Source organism: Sinohyriopsis cumingii, chromosome 6, assembly GCF_028554795.1.
Source record: "Sinohyriopsis cumingii isolate HCF-2022 chromosome 6, ASM2855479v2, whole genome shotgun sequence".
Taxonomy (NCBI): domain Eukaryota; kingdom Metazoa; phylum Mollusca; class Bivalvia; order Unionida; family Unionidae; genus Sinohyriopsis; species Sinohyriopsis cumingii.
Genome location: NC_142966.1, coordinates 110,742,864 through 110,765,239, shown reverse-complemented (window position 1 = coordinate 110,765,239; position 22,376 = coordinate 110,742,864). Strand labels below are relative to the sequence as shown.

Below are 22,376 nucleotides of genomic sequence, written 5' to 3'. Positions count from 1 at the left end.
AGCAAGAAGGCCTACCACTTTAAAGTTTTACAAGAGAAGGTGGCATGTTTTAAGGGATAATTTAGCATCATATTCTTGAGTACTTAAATCTGTCAGCAGGCAATCTGTTTTCTCTGGCTTTTTGAGAAGAAAAGGTTAGCTTCTGTTACTATCAGGGGACATCACTCCATGATTTCTGACATCTTCAGACATTGTGGTAGAGTGGGCATAGGACATGATAAAGACCTATTAGATTTTGCTTGCCACCTTTGACTGGAGTCATCCTAAATCACTTACCTTATTTCCTATGTGGAATCTTTCATAAGTTTTGATTTGGCTCATCTTCGTAAGTTTGAACCCTAAGCAAGAACCTCATTGAAGCTGCTATCTTACAAGACAGGAACTTGGATAAAATTAGCCCCTGCATATACGTTGAGTGAACTACAGGTTCATGTAACAGAATGATCTCAGTTCAGATCAGACATTTCATTGGTCCTTGTGACACAACTGGTTTCATAGGAAAACACAGGTTGCTCTCACTGCTCAATCAAATGGTTATTATATGCTCTCTGTCACACTATCAGGGCCTTGAGAGGAGCAACAAGTTAAGACCAGGACCTTGCTCTTAATATTACTTGAAATGCACTGAGAAGAGTGCTGATAATTCTTCTGCTCAGGTGGAAATAGAGGATATAACCCCTCAAGCCCTGGCATTGTGGTTGAAGTAGGTAACACTCTCTACACCTCATGAAGATTTGTGCATATGATATTAGAGCTGTTCTGGTGCATCTGATCCCTAATACAATAGAAACCATTGTCTGGCATGAACAGTTCACTTTTTTGAGTGTTTATCTCCAAGATATAGCATCATGAGATGAAAATTATATCGGGGGGGGGGGGGGTTGGCTGTGGCCCAAATGACAACCAAAGCCATGTTAGGTCAGCACAACTGTCTCAAGGGTACGGTTTGGTGCTTTCAGTAGGGTTTTTTTTCATCTGTAAAATAAATCACTTATTTCTCCTTATCCAAATGATGTTCTCACATATTACATGATCGTCAGTTGTTCTGTCTTCTTATCACAAGAGGTTTTTTTATCTTTGTTATAGGGAATTTGGCAATCTTCCCTCAAAGGGTGATGGTATAGGTTGAATGCACTGTATGTCCTCCTTTTACCTGTTTTCTTAATGTTAATTTCATTGGAGAATGTATTTTGTATTTGACAGGGAAAGTATTTTTTGTGTATATTGTTTCTCCACAAATACTTGCCCAATCACATTAATGTTAGACCCTCCCACGTGTATTCACATATGTGTGAATTCCTGTTTATGTATCAGTTAAACTTGTAAACAACCAGAAGCCACCTAGTGATGGTAAAGGGAGTAAATGGTGAAGAGTGTCTTCCCTTTGTCTATATGATATGTAGATGCAAAAGATGGAATGTATGTCTCTCCAGGATTGCTGGATTCGAGAGGTAGCAGTGCTTCTTTTCCAAAGTTAATCGGGTACTTTTGGAGAAAATAATTTACATTAGTAGACTGGAAACAGGGCAACTTTGTGGTTAGGGGCCATAACTCCCTCCTGCTCTTACCTATTCCCCAGATGTGTTATGATCAAGTAAAATATTTGAAGGAGAAACCAGATTTTATAGTCAAAAAAGTTTCTTTGATAATACTTACCCAATAATAATACATGTAAACCGTTCAAGATCTCCCCCAGTTATACTACTTGGATGAATGTGAACATTTGCACCAGTTGCAATTAATGAAGTGATGTGATTTGGCATCAATCCATCTATTCTAGGGGAGATCACTCTCATTTGACTTCTGTCTTTTTAAATCAGACTGTTTTGGATCTATATTAATTCTAATTTATTATGATTGGCCAAGCATTATCAAAGATTCATTATACTCTAAAATATGATTTCATTGAAAGTTTTTTAAAAATGTCTGCCTTATCTGCAATATTCTCAGTCCACTTTATCCAAAGCACAGTAACTTTATACATATTTTGATTCTTGGATAATGTCAAATTAACAGCAGCAGGATACAAAAATCAACCAGGATTCAGTATGTTTTCAAAACATAAAGTGTCATAGCTAATTGTATGCTCTGTTTTCAGATCCAATAGCTGAAGATTACAGGACAGTGGTTTGCCCTTTCATTGATGTGATAGACTTTGAGAATTTTGCATACCGTGCCCAGGATGAGGGAGCCAGAGGGGCATTTGATTGGGAGTTCTTCTATAAACGTCTTCCTCTTTTGCCAGAAGACCTAGAACACCCATCAGAGCCCTTCAGGTAAGAACTGTAGTCTGAGAGAATAATCTGTATAAATATCTCCGTTACACTGAATGTTTTTGCTGTGAGAGAGAGAGAGAGCGATCTATATAAATGTACCTGATAAGTGAGAGATCTTGCTTGCAAGGGAGTAGATCATCTTCACTACCCAAGGTTCCAGTATCATAACTCTATCTACACCTTGGCAGATCAAACAGTTATTTTAGTGCTTTGTCCTAGCGGCATCTATTTAATTGAGTTGCCTCCCTTATGTAATGCCAAATTTGCTTATTTATCAGTCCGTTCAAGTTCATTGCTCCCCTTGTCTGATCATGTAGGAACAACATAATTTTGATTGGATGCGGTGGCTTGCTGCCGCATCCTATGAAATTCACAGACCCGTACTACATAAATATCTATATGCCAAGGCAGACCTGCCAACTCTTACGATTTTGACATAAGTCTTACGAAAATTACCTTCAAAATGCGGACTTACGGTATACTAGCAAAAAAACTATGGAAAAATGATCGTTGCTGAAAAATCTGGATAATTGGTTCATCATTGTTTTGTTTGGATCCGGGTTTCATCTTAGAAGTAGTGAAATTAGTCAGGGAACCAGACTAACTTTACACCAGCACCTCAGACACTTTAAACTACACCCATTTGTTCATGCAAAGTGTGTGCATGATCAGACGGTTGATTATTGATTTTTTTTAAATGGCATCCAGAAAGTGATGCATATTTAAGATGAAAGGGAAAATAAGCTTCTAGAAATGTGTTAATAACCAACACAGAAGAATAAAAAGGAGTATTCGGGTTCTTGAGAATAAAAGCTGGAAAGGACACAGTTATTTTTATTGGACATCACATGCCACTCTGAGTATGTCTCATGGCAGGAGATATGATTGCCATCATCCTGTGAAATGGAAAAGAGTTTCCAAGAATTATGTCAAGTTGTGAGATAGCAACAAGCCATTGAGCTGCATAGGGTTTGGATTTGAGTCTGTGCAACTGTACTAGTTGTTAATTAAATCTACTTTACAAACTTTTCAGTTGAACATAATGTTTATCGTCAGTGCGTCAAATGTTTAATTACATTTTCCATCTTTACAGTAGCAGTTATTGATATTTTGTTATGCCTTACTGAAAGCTGGTCAATCTTATGGAAAAAAATCCACTGCCTTACTGAGATGGACTCATTGGCAGGGTTGGCAGGTCTGCCAAGATGTAGATACGGTTATTATACTGGAATCTGGGCTGGCAAATACAGCGAGGAAATTGGTTTCATTACATTGTGCACTGAATATTACATCAAGCCTTAGCACTTTTTAGGATCTACAAGTATCTTTTTCAAAGGCAGAAATATAAATACATAACATTAACATACTGATACAAAAAGAACACTCAACAACAGATTGGATCCAAGTAATGTAAATAATTTATGTTTTTTGTGAAGTTCAGAGGAATTTTTTTTATATTATTATTGAGAAAAAGAAAAACTTAGTTGCTAGAGTTAACAATCAATTGTGTAAAAATGGAATATGAAGTTAGCAAGCTAGCCAAATTTTTCTTATAAAATGATAGACAGAAGCTTTTCTAGATAGAGGACAGCTTTTGAAGGAAAGAAGAAAAAGCCAGAAAGTAACTATAGACATTATTTTCAGCAGATAAGACTTTCTACCTTAAATAGTTTAATGAAATTAGAGTCTTGCTGATTAACAAAATTCTTATGCCTGATCCTTTCATTTTGGAAATTGCTATACAGTATTTCCTGTCTCTATCTACAGTATGTGTATATTTATTTAATAAATTTATTTTTCACCCAGTACCTATATAGAGATACAATTGATCCTGAACTAAATGGGTCATGGGCTTAAATTGTAAGCAGCCTTTAGGTCATGTTTGATTTTCACACCTAGGCAGCAAAACTTGACTGAGTTATAGTCCCTGTTTCTTAGGCAGCAAGACTTGACTGAGTCCCTGTTGTCGAGAGTTTGCACCTGCATCTTGAGCTAAGAGTTCTTCATTTGAACTATATTAGTGGAGTTATCATTGCACACATTTTTAATTATACTTGTTTTGTTGTGTACAGGAGTCCTGTCATGGCTGGAGGATTGTTTGCCATAAGCACTAAGTGGTTCTGGGAGCTGGGAGGATATGATCCTGGCCTGGATATCTGGGGGGGAGAACAGTATGAACTGTCATTTAAGGCAAGTATAAAGGTTTTTCATTTAATGCACTTCATGTAAAACAAGTTAATAAATATACAGAATCGTGATTTGAATGTTTGACTGGGTCCTAGACTGCTCTCTGCCTTTTGAACTGTTCGTCTTCCCATACAAAATTATTGTGAATCGCTCCTGTTGTATAAAGCAGTTTATAATATCCAAATGACATCTTATCACATGTGGAAAAATTAGTTAATTATAGCCACATGACATCATTGTAGTGATGTATAAGTTTTCTATGGGGGAAAAGCCATCTCTTTATTTTGATGGCCAAATAAAAGTACAAAAATTTCTGTGTTGACCAGTTCATTTAAACTTTGATAATTGGTGGTGTTTTGCAGAGGGGTGTCCAGGATGTGTTATCATGAAAATCCACCCCACCCCCAAATTTATGATTTCCTGCAAAATTTAAAAAAATGCACAAAAATAAGAATAGTGAGCATGTTTTTAATTTTTTTAAATTTTTATGTAAAAATTCTGGGATGTCAGATAGTGGATATGTTGTCCTAGTGTAGCTGTGAAACATGTCACATATGGCCTGTGTCATTTGTTCAGATCTTTTCAGTTACAAAATAAAGTCAGGAGAGAATGTTTGGCAGGACAATGCATTAAATGGCAAAACCAATTAAATTACATTATTTTATCAGTAATATTTCTAATAACACCCAGAGAGCAGATGTGTGTTTCAAAATGTGTGGTGACAGAAAAAGGACAAATTCACAGGATAATCATACATGGGATGATGCTTGTGTTGATGTGCCTAAAGACAATGTCAAGAGAAAAATAAATACTTATTCAATTCAGACTGGAAAAAATTGACCAAGCTGGAAATGAATTACAAAAAATGAGAAGCTTTACATGTGATCTTTAAATTCTGGCTGAGAAAACTCGTTCACACTTGGAAATACTAATTTCAAGATTCCAGCCTTGACAGACATGTTGAATTACAAGCTCATAAATAGGCGGTACAGGATTTGGAACTAAGTGAAAATGGAAAAACTAAATTCATGACAACTATGATGTGACATGCAGGAAATATGTGACATTGTTTTTAAGATATAAGTATGAACAGAGGAATGGCATAATTTGCAGCCCATATTTTGCTCTTTATGGTATACATATAAAGAAAATACCATTACTTCAAAACACAAGACTTTGATTTCACTTTTAAATGTCGTACTGAACCATACAGAACATATGAGATTTGTGCACTTCGGGTGCATCCGATGTTTGACCTTTTTGCAACAAGGTGGAACCACCAATGACCTACCTTTGTCTCACTGTTCCCAGTAGCTTGGGCCATGGATGCACTGTCAACCAGTTGAGAGGGGTTATTGGCATTTGCCTACCCCACCACTTCCACCATGGTATTAGTACTGAAATTATTACAGAAAATACATGGGTCATATTTGGAATATAATTCTGATAGCCCCTTTCAGATGAGACAAGTTGTGGGTCAGCGATATATTTGTTCTAGCAATAGACCCACCAGGAAGATTGCAACCAAACCAAATCTTCTTGAACAACCATGGTTGCAAGAGTTCCACCCCTGCCTGGACTGTCTTCTCCTTCATACCTGGGTTTTGTTAGGGTAGCCTTGTGATAGACCTTCAGTTGAGGAGAGAATCTCGAGAGCATGAGGGCCCACCAGTCTGAAGGCTTATGAAGGAAAGTGGCATGTTTTTAGGGACTGGTGTCAAGTCAATATCATCATTCCTTTGAGTGCCCCAACCCCTTAACTAGCTGACGTTTTTTCTCTGGCTCTGTAAGTAGAAAAACTGTGCACCAGGTACCATTAAAGGCTACTGTTCCATGATATCAGACACATTCAGGCTCCATGATATCAGGCACATTCAGGCTACATGATATCAGACATTCAGGCTACATGATATCAGACACATTCAGGCTACATGACATCAGTCATGATAAAGATCTATCCTTCCTACAAGCCAATTTCAATTTGAATTAACCAAAATCCCTCACCCTGTTTCCAAAAATGGAATCTACCCTGCGACTTAAAATGGCTCAATTCAGATAAATTCAAGCCATTAACCTGGATGTTGCAGAAACTCTTATAATTCTCATGACACAACCAGGTTTTGTGGCCAAGAACTGGTTACCTTCATGGGGAGACCGCTTTGGTAACCTATTGGTTGGAACCCTGGCAGAGTCATACCAAAGACTTACAAAAATGGTACTAACAGCGGCCTCGCTAGGCGGTCAGCATTAAGAGGTTAGTGTTGGGACTGGTAGGCCTGGTGTCAGGAGAATGTGACTGGGTGGGACATCACTATAAACTCCCACGCTGCAAACATCATAGCGATATGACTGAAAAATTGTTAAAACTATGTTAAAAATCCAAATCACACACACACCTTCATTGGGCAATCGGAGTCATCATATGCCCCCTCTTGGATGTAGATAAGTCCAGAGCAAGATCCTGTTCACGCCCTCAAGCACTGCTTGAAGTGCACAAAGACCCTTTCTCCCCATGAATCGGGAATGCAGGATAACACCTCCCAAATCCAATCTTCATGGCTTAAGTGGGTTATATGTCTGGTGTGCTCTGTCGTATCAAAAGATCTTAATTACCTCATGGGGATTTATGCTCATGAAATCAGAGTAATCTCAGCAAGCCTTACATTCACATGCAACTTTTCTATATGAGACATCATAGAAACTGTTGATTGGCATGCAGTGTCAACCCTCGAGAGTTGTTATCTCTGGGATTTAGCTTCACGGAGACAAAACCTGAATCCTTTGGGTCCTCTGGCTGTGGCCCAGCTGACCACAATCACAATGAAACCAACACAGCCTGTTAGCTTTGCTATATTAACTAGTGAATTATGATGGTAAGAAGATTTCAGTAGTCATCTTCTTAACCTGATAGAGTGATCACAGTTCACGTATTCATAGTCAAGTAAGAGGGTGGCTGATCATTCACATATTGAATCCAATCTATCTTCCCATGAAGGATGTGCAGTGTATAGTTAGTTAGGATGCTCAGCATTTCCTCCTTCTATTGCCTATTCTCCTAATGTTGATGTGATCAGGGAATGTATTCTAGTAAATTGTTTCTCCAAGAATAAATACCTAATCAGATTACTTAAAGACCTGATTGATCACATTACTTTAAAGACCCAATCATATTACTTCAGGACATACCTATCCACCTAACTATTTATGCATCCTTGCTGATAGTTCACCAGGATTAAAAATGGTCAGCACCTAGTGGTGACAAGGGTAGGTAATGGGTTAGAGTTATTGCCCTTTGTTTATATGCTCTACACTGAAAAGACAAATTTTTGTCTTTTAGTAGGGCTGGATTTTTTAAGTTAATATGATCAGGTAAGTATTCTCAGAGAAACATAATTTACTAGAAAGATTTTCTTTTCAGAAATTAATCAAATTTGCACAGGTTGAAGATCACAGACTGAATTTGTCAGACTAATAAAGGAAAGGGTATATTGCTGAATTGATTTTTAAATCACCAAAGATAGAACTGAAACAAATACCATTTTTTTAAAATTTGAATATTCATTGAATGTATTATTGTAGGAATCAAATATTGGCCAATGTTAATAAAGCTGTCAAATCCATAGTCTTTTCTTTTATCTCAATCGTTATTTCTGTATGCTGTCCAGCCCCATGCCAAACTGCATTGAAAACACAATGAACTTGGTCATCCCAATCTAATTAGATTGTATTTTAGTGGTCTTGAGTATATTTTTGACAAATTTAGACTGAAAATCAGATGACATTTCAGACAGTGGGGCACCACTCTTTACCAGAGCAAATTAAATTGTCATATTTTGGATCTTACAATGAACTCCATAGCATGGCAGATCACATTAAGTCAGAGTTTACCTTTTACATTGTGTAACATTTTTGTGAAAAATGGATAAAAATATGGAAGATATCACTGTTTAAATTTGTCTGTTATTAATAGAGTGACAGTCAACCACCATTTAATCTCATGAGATCTTTTAATACACACAAGAAAGATATACCTGTTTTTATACATTGTGAAAAGTTTGTATTAAAATTGTTACAGATGTAATTCTGCATTGTGCAGTTTCAGTGTTTTCAAAAATATTGTGAGCATCTGTGAGCTAGAGTTTTACATTTGACAAATGAAAGCTCATTAAAGTTTCATATGTATTAGAATGTTGTTTTTGTTTATTCAGAAGTTTAATTCCTACTTATGTATGATTTATTCATATAGTTATGGCAGTGTGGTGGGAAGATGGTGGATGCCCCATGTTCACGGATTGGTCACATCTACAGAAAGTTTGCTCCATTTCCCAATCCAGGAGTTGGGGATTTCGTGGGAAGAGTAAGTGTCGGCTGACTTTTTAACACATTTATATTATTGTCACATTCTCTGTCAGTGTAGACAGAAATTGTTTAGATGCAATGACTATGTAGAAAATCCTTGTCATTACTTCAGATGATGTCGTGGTGGCATTTTGATTTGTATTGCTTCAATTATGATTCCTTTATACAATGTCATCATATGAATCATTTAAGTTTTTTTTCAATTGGTCTGATTCAGAACTTGCACAGTCTTTGTTTTCAGCACATCTTGATGTTTACACTATTCTTAGTGTAAAACCAAATCTTATATGCACATTTTAAAGATCCCCAAAATTTAAAAGGATACTATGTTTATTTGACAGTAACATTCTCAGGAATGTGAGAAAAATAATCAACCATGTATTTTAGTAATAGATATGAACATTTCACCCTCTTTTTTGTAATTTATGGTTAGGAACTTTCAAAGTCTCTTTCTTGCCTACAACCTATGAATTATGACTCTTTTGGGTGATTCCCCATTTCCACATCAATGCATATAATAGATGTTAATCCACTTATAGTATTCGACTGAGTCATACCAAAGACTTAAAAAAATGGTACTAGCAGCTACCTCGCTTAGTGCTCAACACTTAAGAGTTAGTGTTAGGACTGTTCGGCCTGGTTTCAGGAGAATGTGACTTTGTGGGACATTATGCTACATATCTGCAGCATGATGCCCCAGTGCTAAACATCACTATAAACTGCCACACTGCAGACATCATAGCGATATGACTGAAAAATTGTTAAAGCTACATTAAAAATTCTAATCACACACACACCTGTAGTATTAATCGAGCTATATACAGATTAGACCTAGATCTCATGTCATATATTCATTCAGACCTCCTCTGTGTTTTCTGTTGTGGCTAAAATTCACCTTTGATGTGATCATAAGGATATGCACAGATTTGAGTGAAATGTGGCTACTTCAAAATACTTCCATGGTGATCTTTGCTGAAAACGTTCCTTACCACAGTCTGAATAATAATGTGGTAACGCAATGGTAATTTATTATAAAACATTGCAAAACATAATAATGATGTGATGAAGCCAAAACCTAAAATGGCAGCCATAATAGAGTACAACAACCTTTATAAATAATTTTGTGACATATTTTTACTGTCACATAAAATGGTTTTACAGACACATTAAAATGATGGATCCCATCCCTACAAACCATGATATTAATATATTAATATTCAGGGGTAGAAAATAGTGCTAATATATGCATCAGAATGTTAGCAAATGGCTGTGACCTGTGTAGGGAAGCAATTAATGCATTCTAGACTCGAAGCTGTTTAAACCCTACCTATATTGAAGTTAAAGCATAATAGACTTAAAGCAGTTTAGACCCTGCCTCACCATGATGTTTATAGCACACTAGACTCTAAGCTGTTTAGACCCTGCCTCACCATGATGTTAAAGCATACTAGATTTTTAAGCCCTGCCTCACTAGACTTTGAGCTGTTTAGGCACTGCCTTGCCATGGTGTTAATGCACAGTAGCCTATAAAGTGCTTAAACCCGGTCACGCCATGATGTCATTTCTACATGAGCACTGTTTCCCATTTTATGTTCTCCAGCAGGAAATATATAAGAAGCCTGAAAACACATTTTTGCATGATGTAATGCTGTTGATGATTGATTTTACATTTATCAAAGAGAGTCATTAATTAATTCTGCAAATTGTGTGTTGATGATTGATTTTATATTTATCAAAGTGAGTCATTACTTCTGCCAATTATGTGATGATTGATTTTACATTTATCAAAGTGAATCATTAATTCTGCCAATCGTGTGTTGATGATTGATTTTACATTTATCAAAGTGAGTCATTACTTCTGCCAATTATGTGATGATTGATTTTACATTTATCAAAGTGAATCATTAATTCTGCCAATTATGTGATGATTGATTTTACATTTATCAAAGTGAATCATTAATTCTGCCAATCGTGTGTTGATGATTGGTTTTACATATATCAAAGTGAGTCACTAATTAATTCTGCCAATTTTGTGTTGATGATTGATTTTACATTTATCAAAGTGACTCATTAATTAATTCTGCCAATTGTGTGTTGATGAGTATTTTACACTGTATAGAATTGTTTTTTGACAACTTACATTACATTTTAACTTAGGATGTTGCTTGTAAGTGAGCATAACTGGGCATCCAGTCAACATTTTCTGACGCAGTTTGGTATGAATGTTGTCTCGTCTGCTCCCTGTTGGACAGGGTTATTCCCCCATGTCAAGTAAATTCTTGTCTTCACATGAAGACTTGGAATGTTGCTTGTGATCATCATAGTTCAAGAACTATTCAACATATTCTGGTTGATTTCACATGAATATATTTGTAGTATTTTATGGATAGGTGTGCATTTAATAGATTTTGTTTCATCTTCATTATTTTGAACAGAATTATGGCCCTTGTTAGTCAGCTTTGTATCTATATATGTTATGTTCCTTGTAATTCGCATAATTCAAGAAATATTTAACATATTCCAATGCAGTTTGATGTAAACATTCTTTTATGAACCTAGATGTATCTTTTTTGGGTTGTGTCTAATCTATACCATATGGGACAGTTTTGGTCCTTGTCAGTCAGTTTTATATCTTTTACATAGGATGTTGTTTGTACTGAGTTCACACAACCTTCAAGAGCAGATGAAATTTGGAGGTAACATTGAAAATCTTTAGGTCAGCTCAAAAAAGTACTGGAGAAATGCTTGAAAATGTGCATTAGTTCTTGATAAGTGTAAAGTATTTCTAGAAAAATGAATTTCATTGTAAAATAATAATATTACTGAAATGAACATCAGGAAAGAAAGGAAGTTTAATTCATAATGTAAGAAACAGTCCTTTGGAACTGTACTCTGTGTTGGGTCACTTATATGTTCTGAAGGATTGCCAGTTGGGTCACTTATTTGTTCAGTAGGACCTCCAGTTGGGTCACTTATTTGTTCAGTAGGACCGCCACTTGGATCACTTGTATGTTCAGTAGGACTTCCAGTTGCATCACTTGTCTGTTCAGCAGGACTTCCAGTTCGGTCACTTATTTGTTCAGTAGGACCTCCAGTTGGATCACTGATCTCTTCAGTGGGACTTCCAGTTGGATCACTTGTATGTTCAATAGAACTTCCAGTTGGATCACTTGTATGTTCAGTAAGACTTCCAGTTGGATCACTGATCTCTTCAGTGGGACTTCCAGTTGGATCACTTGTATGTTCAATAGAACTTCCAGTTGGATCACTTGTCTGTTCAGCAGGACTTCCAGTTGGATCACTTGTCTGTTCAGCAGGACTTCCAGTTGGATCACTTCTTTGTTCAGTAAGACTTTCAATTGGATTACTTGTCTGTTCACTATGACTTCCAGTTGGGTCACTTATCTGCTCATTATCATTCATCAAAATATGAATTGTATCAGTGATGATGTGAACTCAGGACCAAAAGGGTGCAGGTTTGAATCCTACAATCAGACTAGCCTGGGTCAGCTACCATGGTGTTTTCTTACACTATTTGGCTTGGCACTAAATAACCTACTTGTTTATGCTGTGCTGTAAAGCACCAAACCAAACAAAAATCAGCCATGTTGAGTAAGTGTAGATGCAGTTAACTCTAATAACCAAACCAAAAATAGACATGTTGAGTAAGTGTAGATGCAGTTAACTCTCATGCCTAAAATGGAATTTGTATCCATAGAAATTGCTTGTATTTCCTGATTAATTTTCTACATGAACCGTATTGTATCAATGAATCTTTGAAGAAGATAGCTTTCATGCATCATTTAGAGGGCAGATTTCCCCCTGACTTTGGTTTTCCCCACATAAGTTCCTCAGTTGACTACAAGGCAGATTGTAGCAACCAGGGCCGTTTGGATTGCACCCGCTGTTAATACCTCATTTTTTTTCTAGCCATATCCTTTCTTAGATTTGTATATGTGAGCCTCCCACAAAGTACCAGTGTTCCTGATTAAATGAGAAAAGTTGTATGGAATTCACTCAGCATGGTTTTTGTGGGTTTTTTTTCTTTAAATAGTTGTAATATTCATGAAAGTCTTTAATTTCTTAAAATATTATTTTATCTTTTATATATTTCAGACAATATCATTGTTCAGTTTTTATGATTTAAACTTAATTCCAGAACTACAAGCGAGTAGCGGAGGTGTGGATGGATGAATATGCACAGTATTTGTATGACCGCCGACCACACTATAAGAACATTGATGCAGGTGACCTGACAGAACAGAAGGCAGTTAGAGATAGACTGAAGTGTAAACCATTCAAGTGGTTCATGGAGGAAGTAGCTTTTGACCTTGTAAAAGTCTATCCACCTGTAGAACCACCACCAATGGCATGGGGAGAGGTAAAAACTTCACAGATGTATAACACTCTGTCAGATTTGACACTGACAACCTTGATAAATGTACAGTTTTGTCAAGCTTGACAAATGTGCAGCACTCTGACAGGCTTGTCATTAAACGTGGGTCATGCACTTTTTAGTGTTTATTCCTGTTCAGTTTGGAGGGTTGGCTTATACGCAAATGGGCTTATACGCAAGTATATATGGTAATGAAATGTCTTCTTAATGATGGATTGCACCCTGACTTTATTTGGAAGTGTTTGGTACTTGCTTTTATTTTAAGTCTGCATAAAGTTTGTACAAGTTATAGTTGGTATGTTTGAAAGCACATCTTAAATAGTCATATAGTTGACCTGTAAGAGGACAGCCACCAATTTCTTAGATATTACAGCACCAGTGGCGAGATATGCAGTATATTTAATGGGTACACTAACAAATGCATTACCTATCCACCATTTTTAAATTGATTTTCCAAAACCACTGATGCTTTTAGGAATCTCTTCTCCCAGCCTGACCGATATTGTAATGTCTTGCATTATAATGTACTATCATTCTGATATTTTGATGTTGCTTTATCCTGACATTGTGTGTGATCATTTGAATCTGGTGACACATATGTGTAATTCAAATGTTTAAAAATGTATATGAGGGCTTTCACATCATACTTCTGAATAATTTATCAGCCCTTTATTTCAAATAACAAATATAGAAAAAAATAATTGAGGCCATTTTCTTTGCCATTTTTTTAAAATCAGTCTCCAGAATCATATTTACACAAATGTGTTTTTACTGGTGTTTTTGAGTATTACACAAAGAATATAGAATTCTGACTCTTCCTTTGTTTTACAGATACGAAATGCTGCAGCTGATTTGTGCATTGATACAAAATTCAAAGGTGGTGATCAAAATTTTGGTGTTGAGCCTTGTGTCAAAGATGGGAAAGGTGGAGGTGAACAGGTGAGAAAATAAAATGGACTATAGATGGCCTTTCAGGCTTTAGGAGTAGTCTCCCCACTCCCTAATTAACATAACTTTTTTTTTTAAAATCAGCATTTATCTCAGTAAAAAGTAATGAGGATTGGCAATAGATTTAGTTGTGAAAATGTAATGATGGTGGACACAGCAGATTATAGTAAGTTGTGAAAATGTAATGATGGTGGACACAACAGAATAAAGTAAGTTGTGAAAATATAATGATGGTGGTGGTGGGGGCCTGAGTGGCCGAGTGGTCTAAAGTGCTCTCTGTTAAAGATCACTGCCATCTCACCTCTGTCTGCGTGGGTTCGAGTCTAGGATTCGGCTAATGTGGGTACGTGAGAAAGCTTGCCAGTAGCTTCTCATGGGTCGGTGGTTCTTTCCGGGGTTTTCCCGGGTTCTTCCTCCACCATTAATACTGGCCGCCATGCATAGCCTATCATGTGCTGAAAAATGGCATTAAACCCCACAACAACAACAATGATGGTGGGCACACCAGATTAATATAAGTTGTGAAATGTAATGATAATTGACTTTGGCAAAATTCATAGATAGTTCATATCTTCTGTATAGCATGGCTGTTAATACAAACAACAATGGCTTGGTCTGAAAATTTGAGCTTGACATAATTTAACTCCATGAGAGGTATTATATTTGGTCCCTTATTCACAACAGCTCTGTCGAGAATGTAAACAAAATGTACGCATTTGGAAGAAAAATGGAGAAGTAATTTGTCTACCTTAAGATGCGTGTCCTCAGCAAGAAAAATTGGGATAGTTCCTTAGGTGCTTCTGGAAATGGAAGGGAAGAATTTTTTTAAATATTTAGAATAATTATAACTGCTTGACTTGATTATTGCCTCTCAAGGAGAAGTAAAACAATTGTTAAAAATTGGGACAATTGCTTGACATGATTATTGGCTCTCGAAGAAAAGAATGAAAAATATATTAAAACTTTTATAGTTGACCGCTCCGGTGGCCTAGTGGTTTGAGCATCTGCCTAGGATGGGGGAGGTCATGGGTTTGATCCCTGGCCAAGTCATACCAAAGACTTACAAAAATGGTACTAACAGCTGTCTCGCTTGGCGGTCAGCCATAAGAGGTTAGTGTTAGGACTGGTCGGCCTGTTGTCAGGATAAATGTGACTGGGTGGGACATCATGCTACATGTCTGCTTTTGCATAGTTGGGAAATAGGTGGATTTTGATGGTAAGACGTTTGTTTTGCTTAGTTAGGAACTGATCTAGGTTGATTTTCATGGTAAGACATTTGTTTTGCTTAGTTAGGAACTAATCTAGGTGGATTTTCATGGTAAGACATTTGTTTTGCTTAGTTATAAACTAATCTAATTGGATTTTCATGGTAAGACATTTATTTTGCTTAGTTAGGAACTAATCTAGGTGGATGTTCATGATAAGACATTTGTTTTACATAGTTGGGAACTAAATAGAACATGCTTATTAACATTAGTATAAATTAGTTTTGGGATAACATGCAGTTCTAAATAACTAAATGGATTGAGTAGTATGGAGTATATTGCTAGTAATATGGGGCATACCCACAGTAGTATGGGGTATATCCATAGTAATATGGGGCATACCCACAGTAGTATGGGGTATATCCATAGTAATATGGGGCATACCCACAGTAGTATGGGTTATATGCCTAGTAGTACAGGCCACATCGCTAGTAATATGGGGCACACCCACAGTAATATGGGGTATATCACTAGTAATATGGGGCATACCCACAGTAGTATGGGGTATATCCATAGTAATATGTGCATACACACATTAGTATGGGGACCGCTCCGGTGGCCTAGTGGTTAGAGCGTCCGCCTCGGATGCGGAAGGTCGTGGGTTCGATCCCCAGCTGAGTCATACCAGAGACTTAAAAAATGGTACTAACAGCTGCCTCGCTTGGCGTTCAGCATTAAGAGGTTAGTGTTAGGACTGGTCGGCCTGGTGTCAGGATAATGTGACTGGGTGGGACATCATGCTACATGTCTGTGGCATGATGCCCCAGTGCCAGACATCACTATAAACTGCCACATTGCAGACATCGTAGCGATATGACTGAAAAATTGTTAAAGCTATGTTAAAAATAAAAATCAAATCACATTAGTATGGGGTATATCCATAGTAATATGGGGCATACACACATTAGTATGGGGTATATCCCTAGTAATATGGGGCATACCCACAGTAGTATGGGGTATATCCATAGTAATATGGGGCATACACACAGTAGTATGGGGTATATCCCTAGTAATATGGGGCATACCCACAGTAGTATGGGGTATATCCATAGTAATATGGGGCATGCACACATTAGTATGGGGTGTGTCCCTAATAGTATGGGAAACATCCCCAATAGTATGGGACGTGTCCCTAGTGGTATCAGGCCTGTTCCCAAGTTATTTGCTCTCTTTTTTTTAAACTACAATTTACTTCAGAAGTCCAGGAAGTGAAAATGACAGAGCTTAGCTAGCAGAGTTTTGAAATTGCACAGCTGGAGTAAGGCCAAGCTGTATACTCTATAACTCGTATTACACCCATCAATCATACACCAAAATAAAGAGAGTTAAAGTGTTTTGAATAACACTTAAGATACACAAGGTCTTTTTTAAATAGCCAGTAAAACCAGTGAGGAAAACCAGGTAAATTCTTTTACTTTAAAAATCTAACCCTATGCAAAATAGGAAACTGTAGAATACCACCAATTTCAAGCAACATCATTTGGTGCTTATTGTCAGTATCATACCTCATTTGGTGCTTAATGTCATTATCATACCTCATTTGGTACCTAATGTCAATATCATACATCATTTGGTGCTTAATGTCAATATCATACCTCATTTGGTGCTTAATGTCAATATCATACATCATTTGGTGCTTAATGTCAATATCATACCTCATTTGGTGCTTAATGTCAATATCATACATCATTTGGTGTTTATTGTCAGTATCATACCTCATTTGGTGCTTAATGTCAATATCATACCTCATTTGGTGCATAATGTCAATATCATACATTGTCCGCATTGTGATGGACAATTCTTTGGTGCTGGCCTAGCTCAGATATGGGTGGGGAAATCAACAGACTTACGTATGCATCATTGTCTTGGAATTTCATCTCTGGTGTGCACTGTTGTATATAATGGCACTGGTCATGGAAAGCTTAATGCTCTGGCCAAATCATTGTCAAGAATGGGCCATACCGTTCACACTGAGTGTTCATACATCCATTGGTCTTTAATGCTCTGGCCGAGTCTTTGTCAAGAATGGGCATACCTTTCACACTGAGTGGTTGATACATCCATCAGTCTTTATAGCTCTGGCTGAGTCATTGTCAAGAATGGGCTAGACCTTTCACACTGAGTGGTTCATACATCCATCGTTCTTGTAGATTTGTGAACTTTGGGGGCTGCCCAGTGATAGCTCTGTTTATGACAAGTTGGATCCAGCTTCACAGGTTGTGGATGCACTCTGCCCTGTTTCACTAATGAAATTTGTGATGTGTGTTGGCATTGATCAATTTAGATTAGTTCAAGTGCTTAGCCAAAACCTCCTTGAAGCTGCTACCATCCAAGATATTTTTCTTGATAGCACTAGCTTTGGTATTTAGGGTGAGCAGATCAGTTCAGATCAGATAGTTCCATAGTCCTGGTAATGCAACCAGGCTTCGTAGCAAAGAACGGGCTGCTGTCAGCAGGCCATCAAGGAGTGGTCATCTGTCCCTTCCTCCGTTGATCAGTTTAGAGAAGCATTGATGCAAGACCCAATCTATGTAATTCCAGAACTACATAAAGCAAACAGAAATGCTGTGGGGTCGTGGAATTGCTCATTTATTCCAGTCAAATTGGGGAAAGAGGATATAACCACCCAATCCCTGGCATTGTGGCTAAAGTGGGTAATATGTTTAACTTATTTTGTGATTTCAAAACTTTAGATGAAATGAAAACTCTTAGCTTGTGGGATCAGATATGCCTGTGCAAATCTCATGTTCAAACTGAACATGCTGATCTGAGCCATAATAGATGTTATTGGCTGGCATGCATTGTGAACATTCTCAAGTTTTTATCTGCTAATCTAGCTTCACATAGACCAGAATGGAATCTGGTAGATCTGCTGACTGTAGCCCAGACACTCAGCCTTACCACAGAACTGCACTATCAAATGATTCACCTGGGGATTTGACTCGGAAAGAAATAATAATTTGATTCCATTTCTCCTATCTAGGTACTGTATTCCAAGGAGAAAGTTTTTTTTTTTAAATTATGTTTCTCCAAGATTGCTTACCAATCACATTGCTGTTAAACTCTCCCACACCTCCCTACAAATGTGAGCATCCTGTGTAAACAGGTTCAGCCACCTGGTGATAGTAAGAATAGGTAAGGGGAGATGATTGAAAAAGTTTCTTCCCATAATTTATTATGTATATAGTCTTTCTGCGAATGCTTTATTCAAGAGGAAGCGAAGCTTCTTCCAAATGGTAATGTGATGACTTAAGAATGCTTGGAGAAACAAAATTACTTCAAGATTTGCTTTTCTTTGGTGTCATGTTTCTTGATAATACATAACTGATCGTAATATTAGCACACCCTCCCAACTGTCCCCAAGTTACATTTTAAAACCTAAATTTGCATATATGTTCCAGTATTAACTGAAGTTTGGATTTGGTATCAGTCCCTTTAAGGAGAGATCCCTCGTATTGTATGTGACTTCCACCATGGCTGGGCAAATGACTTTTAACAGGGTTGTTGTAGGAGGGCTGGATTTTTTAGAAAGTGGATGTACTCTAGATGTTTCATGATAGGCAGGTTTTGTGAAAGAAACATTTTTACTCCCAAATTGGTTTCCAATATCAACAAGATTTCAATATGATAACCCTATCTACACCTTGCCAGATCGAACATATATTAGTGCTTTTGTCCTAGTGACATCTTATCGGATATCATGAGTTGCCTCCCTTAGTATAAAATGACAACTATCCAGTAGTGTGGTGCATTGTACATGGCCAAAAATTGTGGAGGTAATTGACCTAAAAAGGGTACTTCCTAAGTTTAACATTGAAACTATGACTATGTTCCAGAGGAAAGCCATTACAGGTCTATTTGAGTGAAAGGTATTTGTGCAAACATGGACCGGCCTTTGAAAATAGCTTATTTATCAGTCCATTCAAGTTATGTGCTCCCCTTGTATCAGTCATATGTGTTCAGATTTGAGCAACTTAATTTTCATTGGATGTGGTGGCTTGCCAATGAAATTCACAGACCCAAAGCACAGAAATATCTGCTAGATGTGCCAAGGTGTAGATAGGGCTATCACATTGGAACCTTGGTTAGTGAAGATAAGGTGTTTTCTGTTCTTTTTTGTTTGTTTTTAATTTATAAATATTTTTAATTTATGAATACTAATGCATATATTTTTCTTTAACATTATTGATTTAATGCTATGGACAGGTTGCTACCTTGTTCATTTATGAATGGGGCCTTGAGTGGCCGAGTGGTCTTACGCACTCTTACTGATCTCTACCGTCCCACCTCTGTCTGGGTTTTGAGTCATAGGCTCAGCCAATATGGATACGTGAGAAAGCTGCCAGTTGCTTTCCATGGGTTGGTTGTTCTTACAGGTATTTTTCCCAAGTTCTTCCTCTACCAATTATAATGGCTGCCATGTATAGCCTGTCACATTGAGAAAAAGGCATTAAACCCACAACAACATTTATAGAAACCAGATTTCATTGGATTCTCTCGTATCCTTACAATCGCTTCTAAGGTCCATTGCTGCCACTACAGAAAAAGCCGAAGCCAAGTGTTGTAAACATCTTGATGGTATTCATATTCCATTGAAAACAAGTAAATTTCATTATCTATGGATAGCATTAAAGTTGTATCTTTATTTTCCAAGAGAATCAATTTGCAAAATATCTGATATTAAATTTGTTCCATTCTGAGGGAAAGGTAGCTTAGTTTTATCATTTTGAGTGGTTTCTTAAGTTGATTTATTTTTATTTTATGTTGCAGTTGTTATGTCAAATAGTTGAAAATGGTTTTTTAAACTCTCCATACAGTCCACAAAAATCTAGTTCAGGTGAATTCAGCAAACATTAACTTTAAATGATGTTATATTAGACATGCCCATAATGGGAGACATATTGTTTACCTAAACAATATCCTCAGTAGATGACATGGTCTTATATAACACTTGCTAGTCTAAATAGAAGAGACTATATTTGAACATATTTTAATGATGCTCCCTCCGTGCACACACACTTACACACTCCAACTGTGGAAGAGGCAATTAGTGTTACCCTTGTTTTTCTGTCTGTCCATTTGTTTACCTGCATGTCCCTCACACCATGGATGAAATATTTTTAAAATTTTGATGAGTTTCTTATGCACCAATTGCTGCCAGTTCAGATTAAGCTGGTTGGTTGTAGGATATTTTTGTTCTGTTAACTGAAATTTGTAGGTGTGAAAATGTTTATATATAATCAAACCGCATCATCAATATTTGTAAATAATAATGTATCTAATATAGCAAATTCCTGTTTGTTTCATGTATTTGTATTCAGGTCAGTTCTAATACCGAATATACTCACTTATAAGTTGACTTTAGCTGCAAGCTGTTTTTGGCTGATCAGAAATACTGCAGTTTTCAGTAGAACAAAATGCATAGACCCAGATCTGCCAGGGAATTATGCAATGGCAGATCCAGGTCTGTGCAGTTTTCAGTTGGACTCTGCTTAAAGGCAGTATATACTGTAGTTGTATTAATGTTTTTCAAATCTTATGCTTCAGGAGTTTGAGTTCTCATGGCACAAAGATATTCGGCCCAAGAAAAGAACCGTGTGTTTTGATGTATCAACATCAGTTCAAAAGGCACCTGTGATACTTTTCAATTGCCATGGCATGGGTGGGAATCAGAGATGGAAGATCAATCCTGTAAGTGTACATTCAAATAATTCCACACTTTTGCCAAGCTTTTGTAACAAGCATTTTGATTGGTTAAAATCACATCATGTGACATAGAAACCTTGAACATATTAGTTCATAGCTGCATTAGAAAGGAACTACTTTATTCATGCACCCATTTTGTGTGCTTTGATAATGTTTGTAAACTGGTGAAACTTCTGTTATTTATATCTTGAGATTCTTTTTTATTTTTATAACTATTTGTAGTTATATGAATTAAAAATCCATGAAGTTAGGAAGCTTGAAAATTGGTCATAACAAAGTTCACTGCTGCCATTTATGCAGTGTAATTGATTTTCAGTCATCATTGGTTCCAAAATAAAATATTTAGCATTATATATATATATATATATATATATATATATATATATATATATATATATATATATATATATATATATATATATATATATATATATATATATTATGTGTGTTTATCTTTATGTTTATGATTTGTGAGGGGTCATCGACTAATTAAGATACTGATTATGACTTTGAGTCTGTACTCTACACTGAGGATATTCTTAAACACAGTGCCTAATTTCAAGGTTGTTAGATGTACTTTTGTTGAAGTAAACAAGTGACTTCAAATCACAGGTTTACTTGAAGAACCAGGCTTAGTTCCTGATTTGGCTGGCTGTTAAAGTACTTGACCCTGTTTACTAGACTGAGTGCACAAGAAATCCTCTTTCTGGTTTTGTAATTGCATCTTAGCTTTCTATATAAGAAATGAATTACTGAAAATTATCTATTCCTAGTATTAACATCAGTCTTTGAGGATTTTATTTATTTATTTGACTAATTCATTGGAATTACAAAGTGCTTGAGTTTTCAGATTTCGTAGCTGTATTGGAATGACTGTGAATTCATTTAAAGATAGTTTGGATTATATCATTATGATTCATCAAGACTATTGGCATATTAGCATAATAGATTGAACTACATTTGGAATACCACTATAACTCCTTTCATTTACTTGATACATTTGTGATAGAACATTTAGGACTGTTTAGGATTTCATTCACCGGACTGTAAGTTATTTTGAATTTTACCAAACTTGTTGGTTTTCACTTTGTTTTGTAGTTACTAAGTTTACAGTGGTAACAGAACTTCAGTTCCTGATTTTAACAGAGGTATAGTTTATCTTGTACATCCATTCATACAGCCACAATTAAATTGTTTCAGGTTGTTTTTTTCTCCATTGTCTTCAAATTTTTGGTTAAT

The 22,376-nt window shown here is 36.5% G+C and overlaps 1 protein-coding gene across 2 annotated transcripts in view; it reads left to right on the top strand.

The window, feature by feature from the left end:
- The window catches only part of LOC149797717 (putative polypeptide N-acetylgalactosaminyltransferase 10), a 54,617-nt gene that overhangs the window by 25,810 nt on the left and 6,431 nt on the right, over positions 1 to 22,376 (top strand). For both annotated transcript variants that reach the window (XM_089962651.1, XM_089962650.1), the window contains exons 7-12: positions 2,099 to 2,276; positions 4,349 to 4,466; positions 8,710 to 8,820; positions 12,982 to 13,203; positions 14,050 to 14,157; positions 20,979 to 21,122. In XM_089962651.1, coding sequence (XP_089818777.1) covers positions 2,099 to 2,276; positions 4,349 to 4,466; positions 8,710 to 8,820; positions 12,982 to 13,203; positions 14,050 to 14,157; positions 20,979 to 21,122 — 881 coding nt within the window. The remainder of the gene's footprint in view (positions 1 to 2,098; positions 2,277 to 4,348; positions 4,467 to 8,709; positions 8,821 to 12,981; positions 13,204 to 14,049; positions 14,158 to 20,978; positions 21,123 to 22,376) is intronic.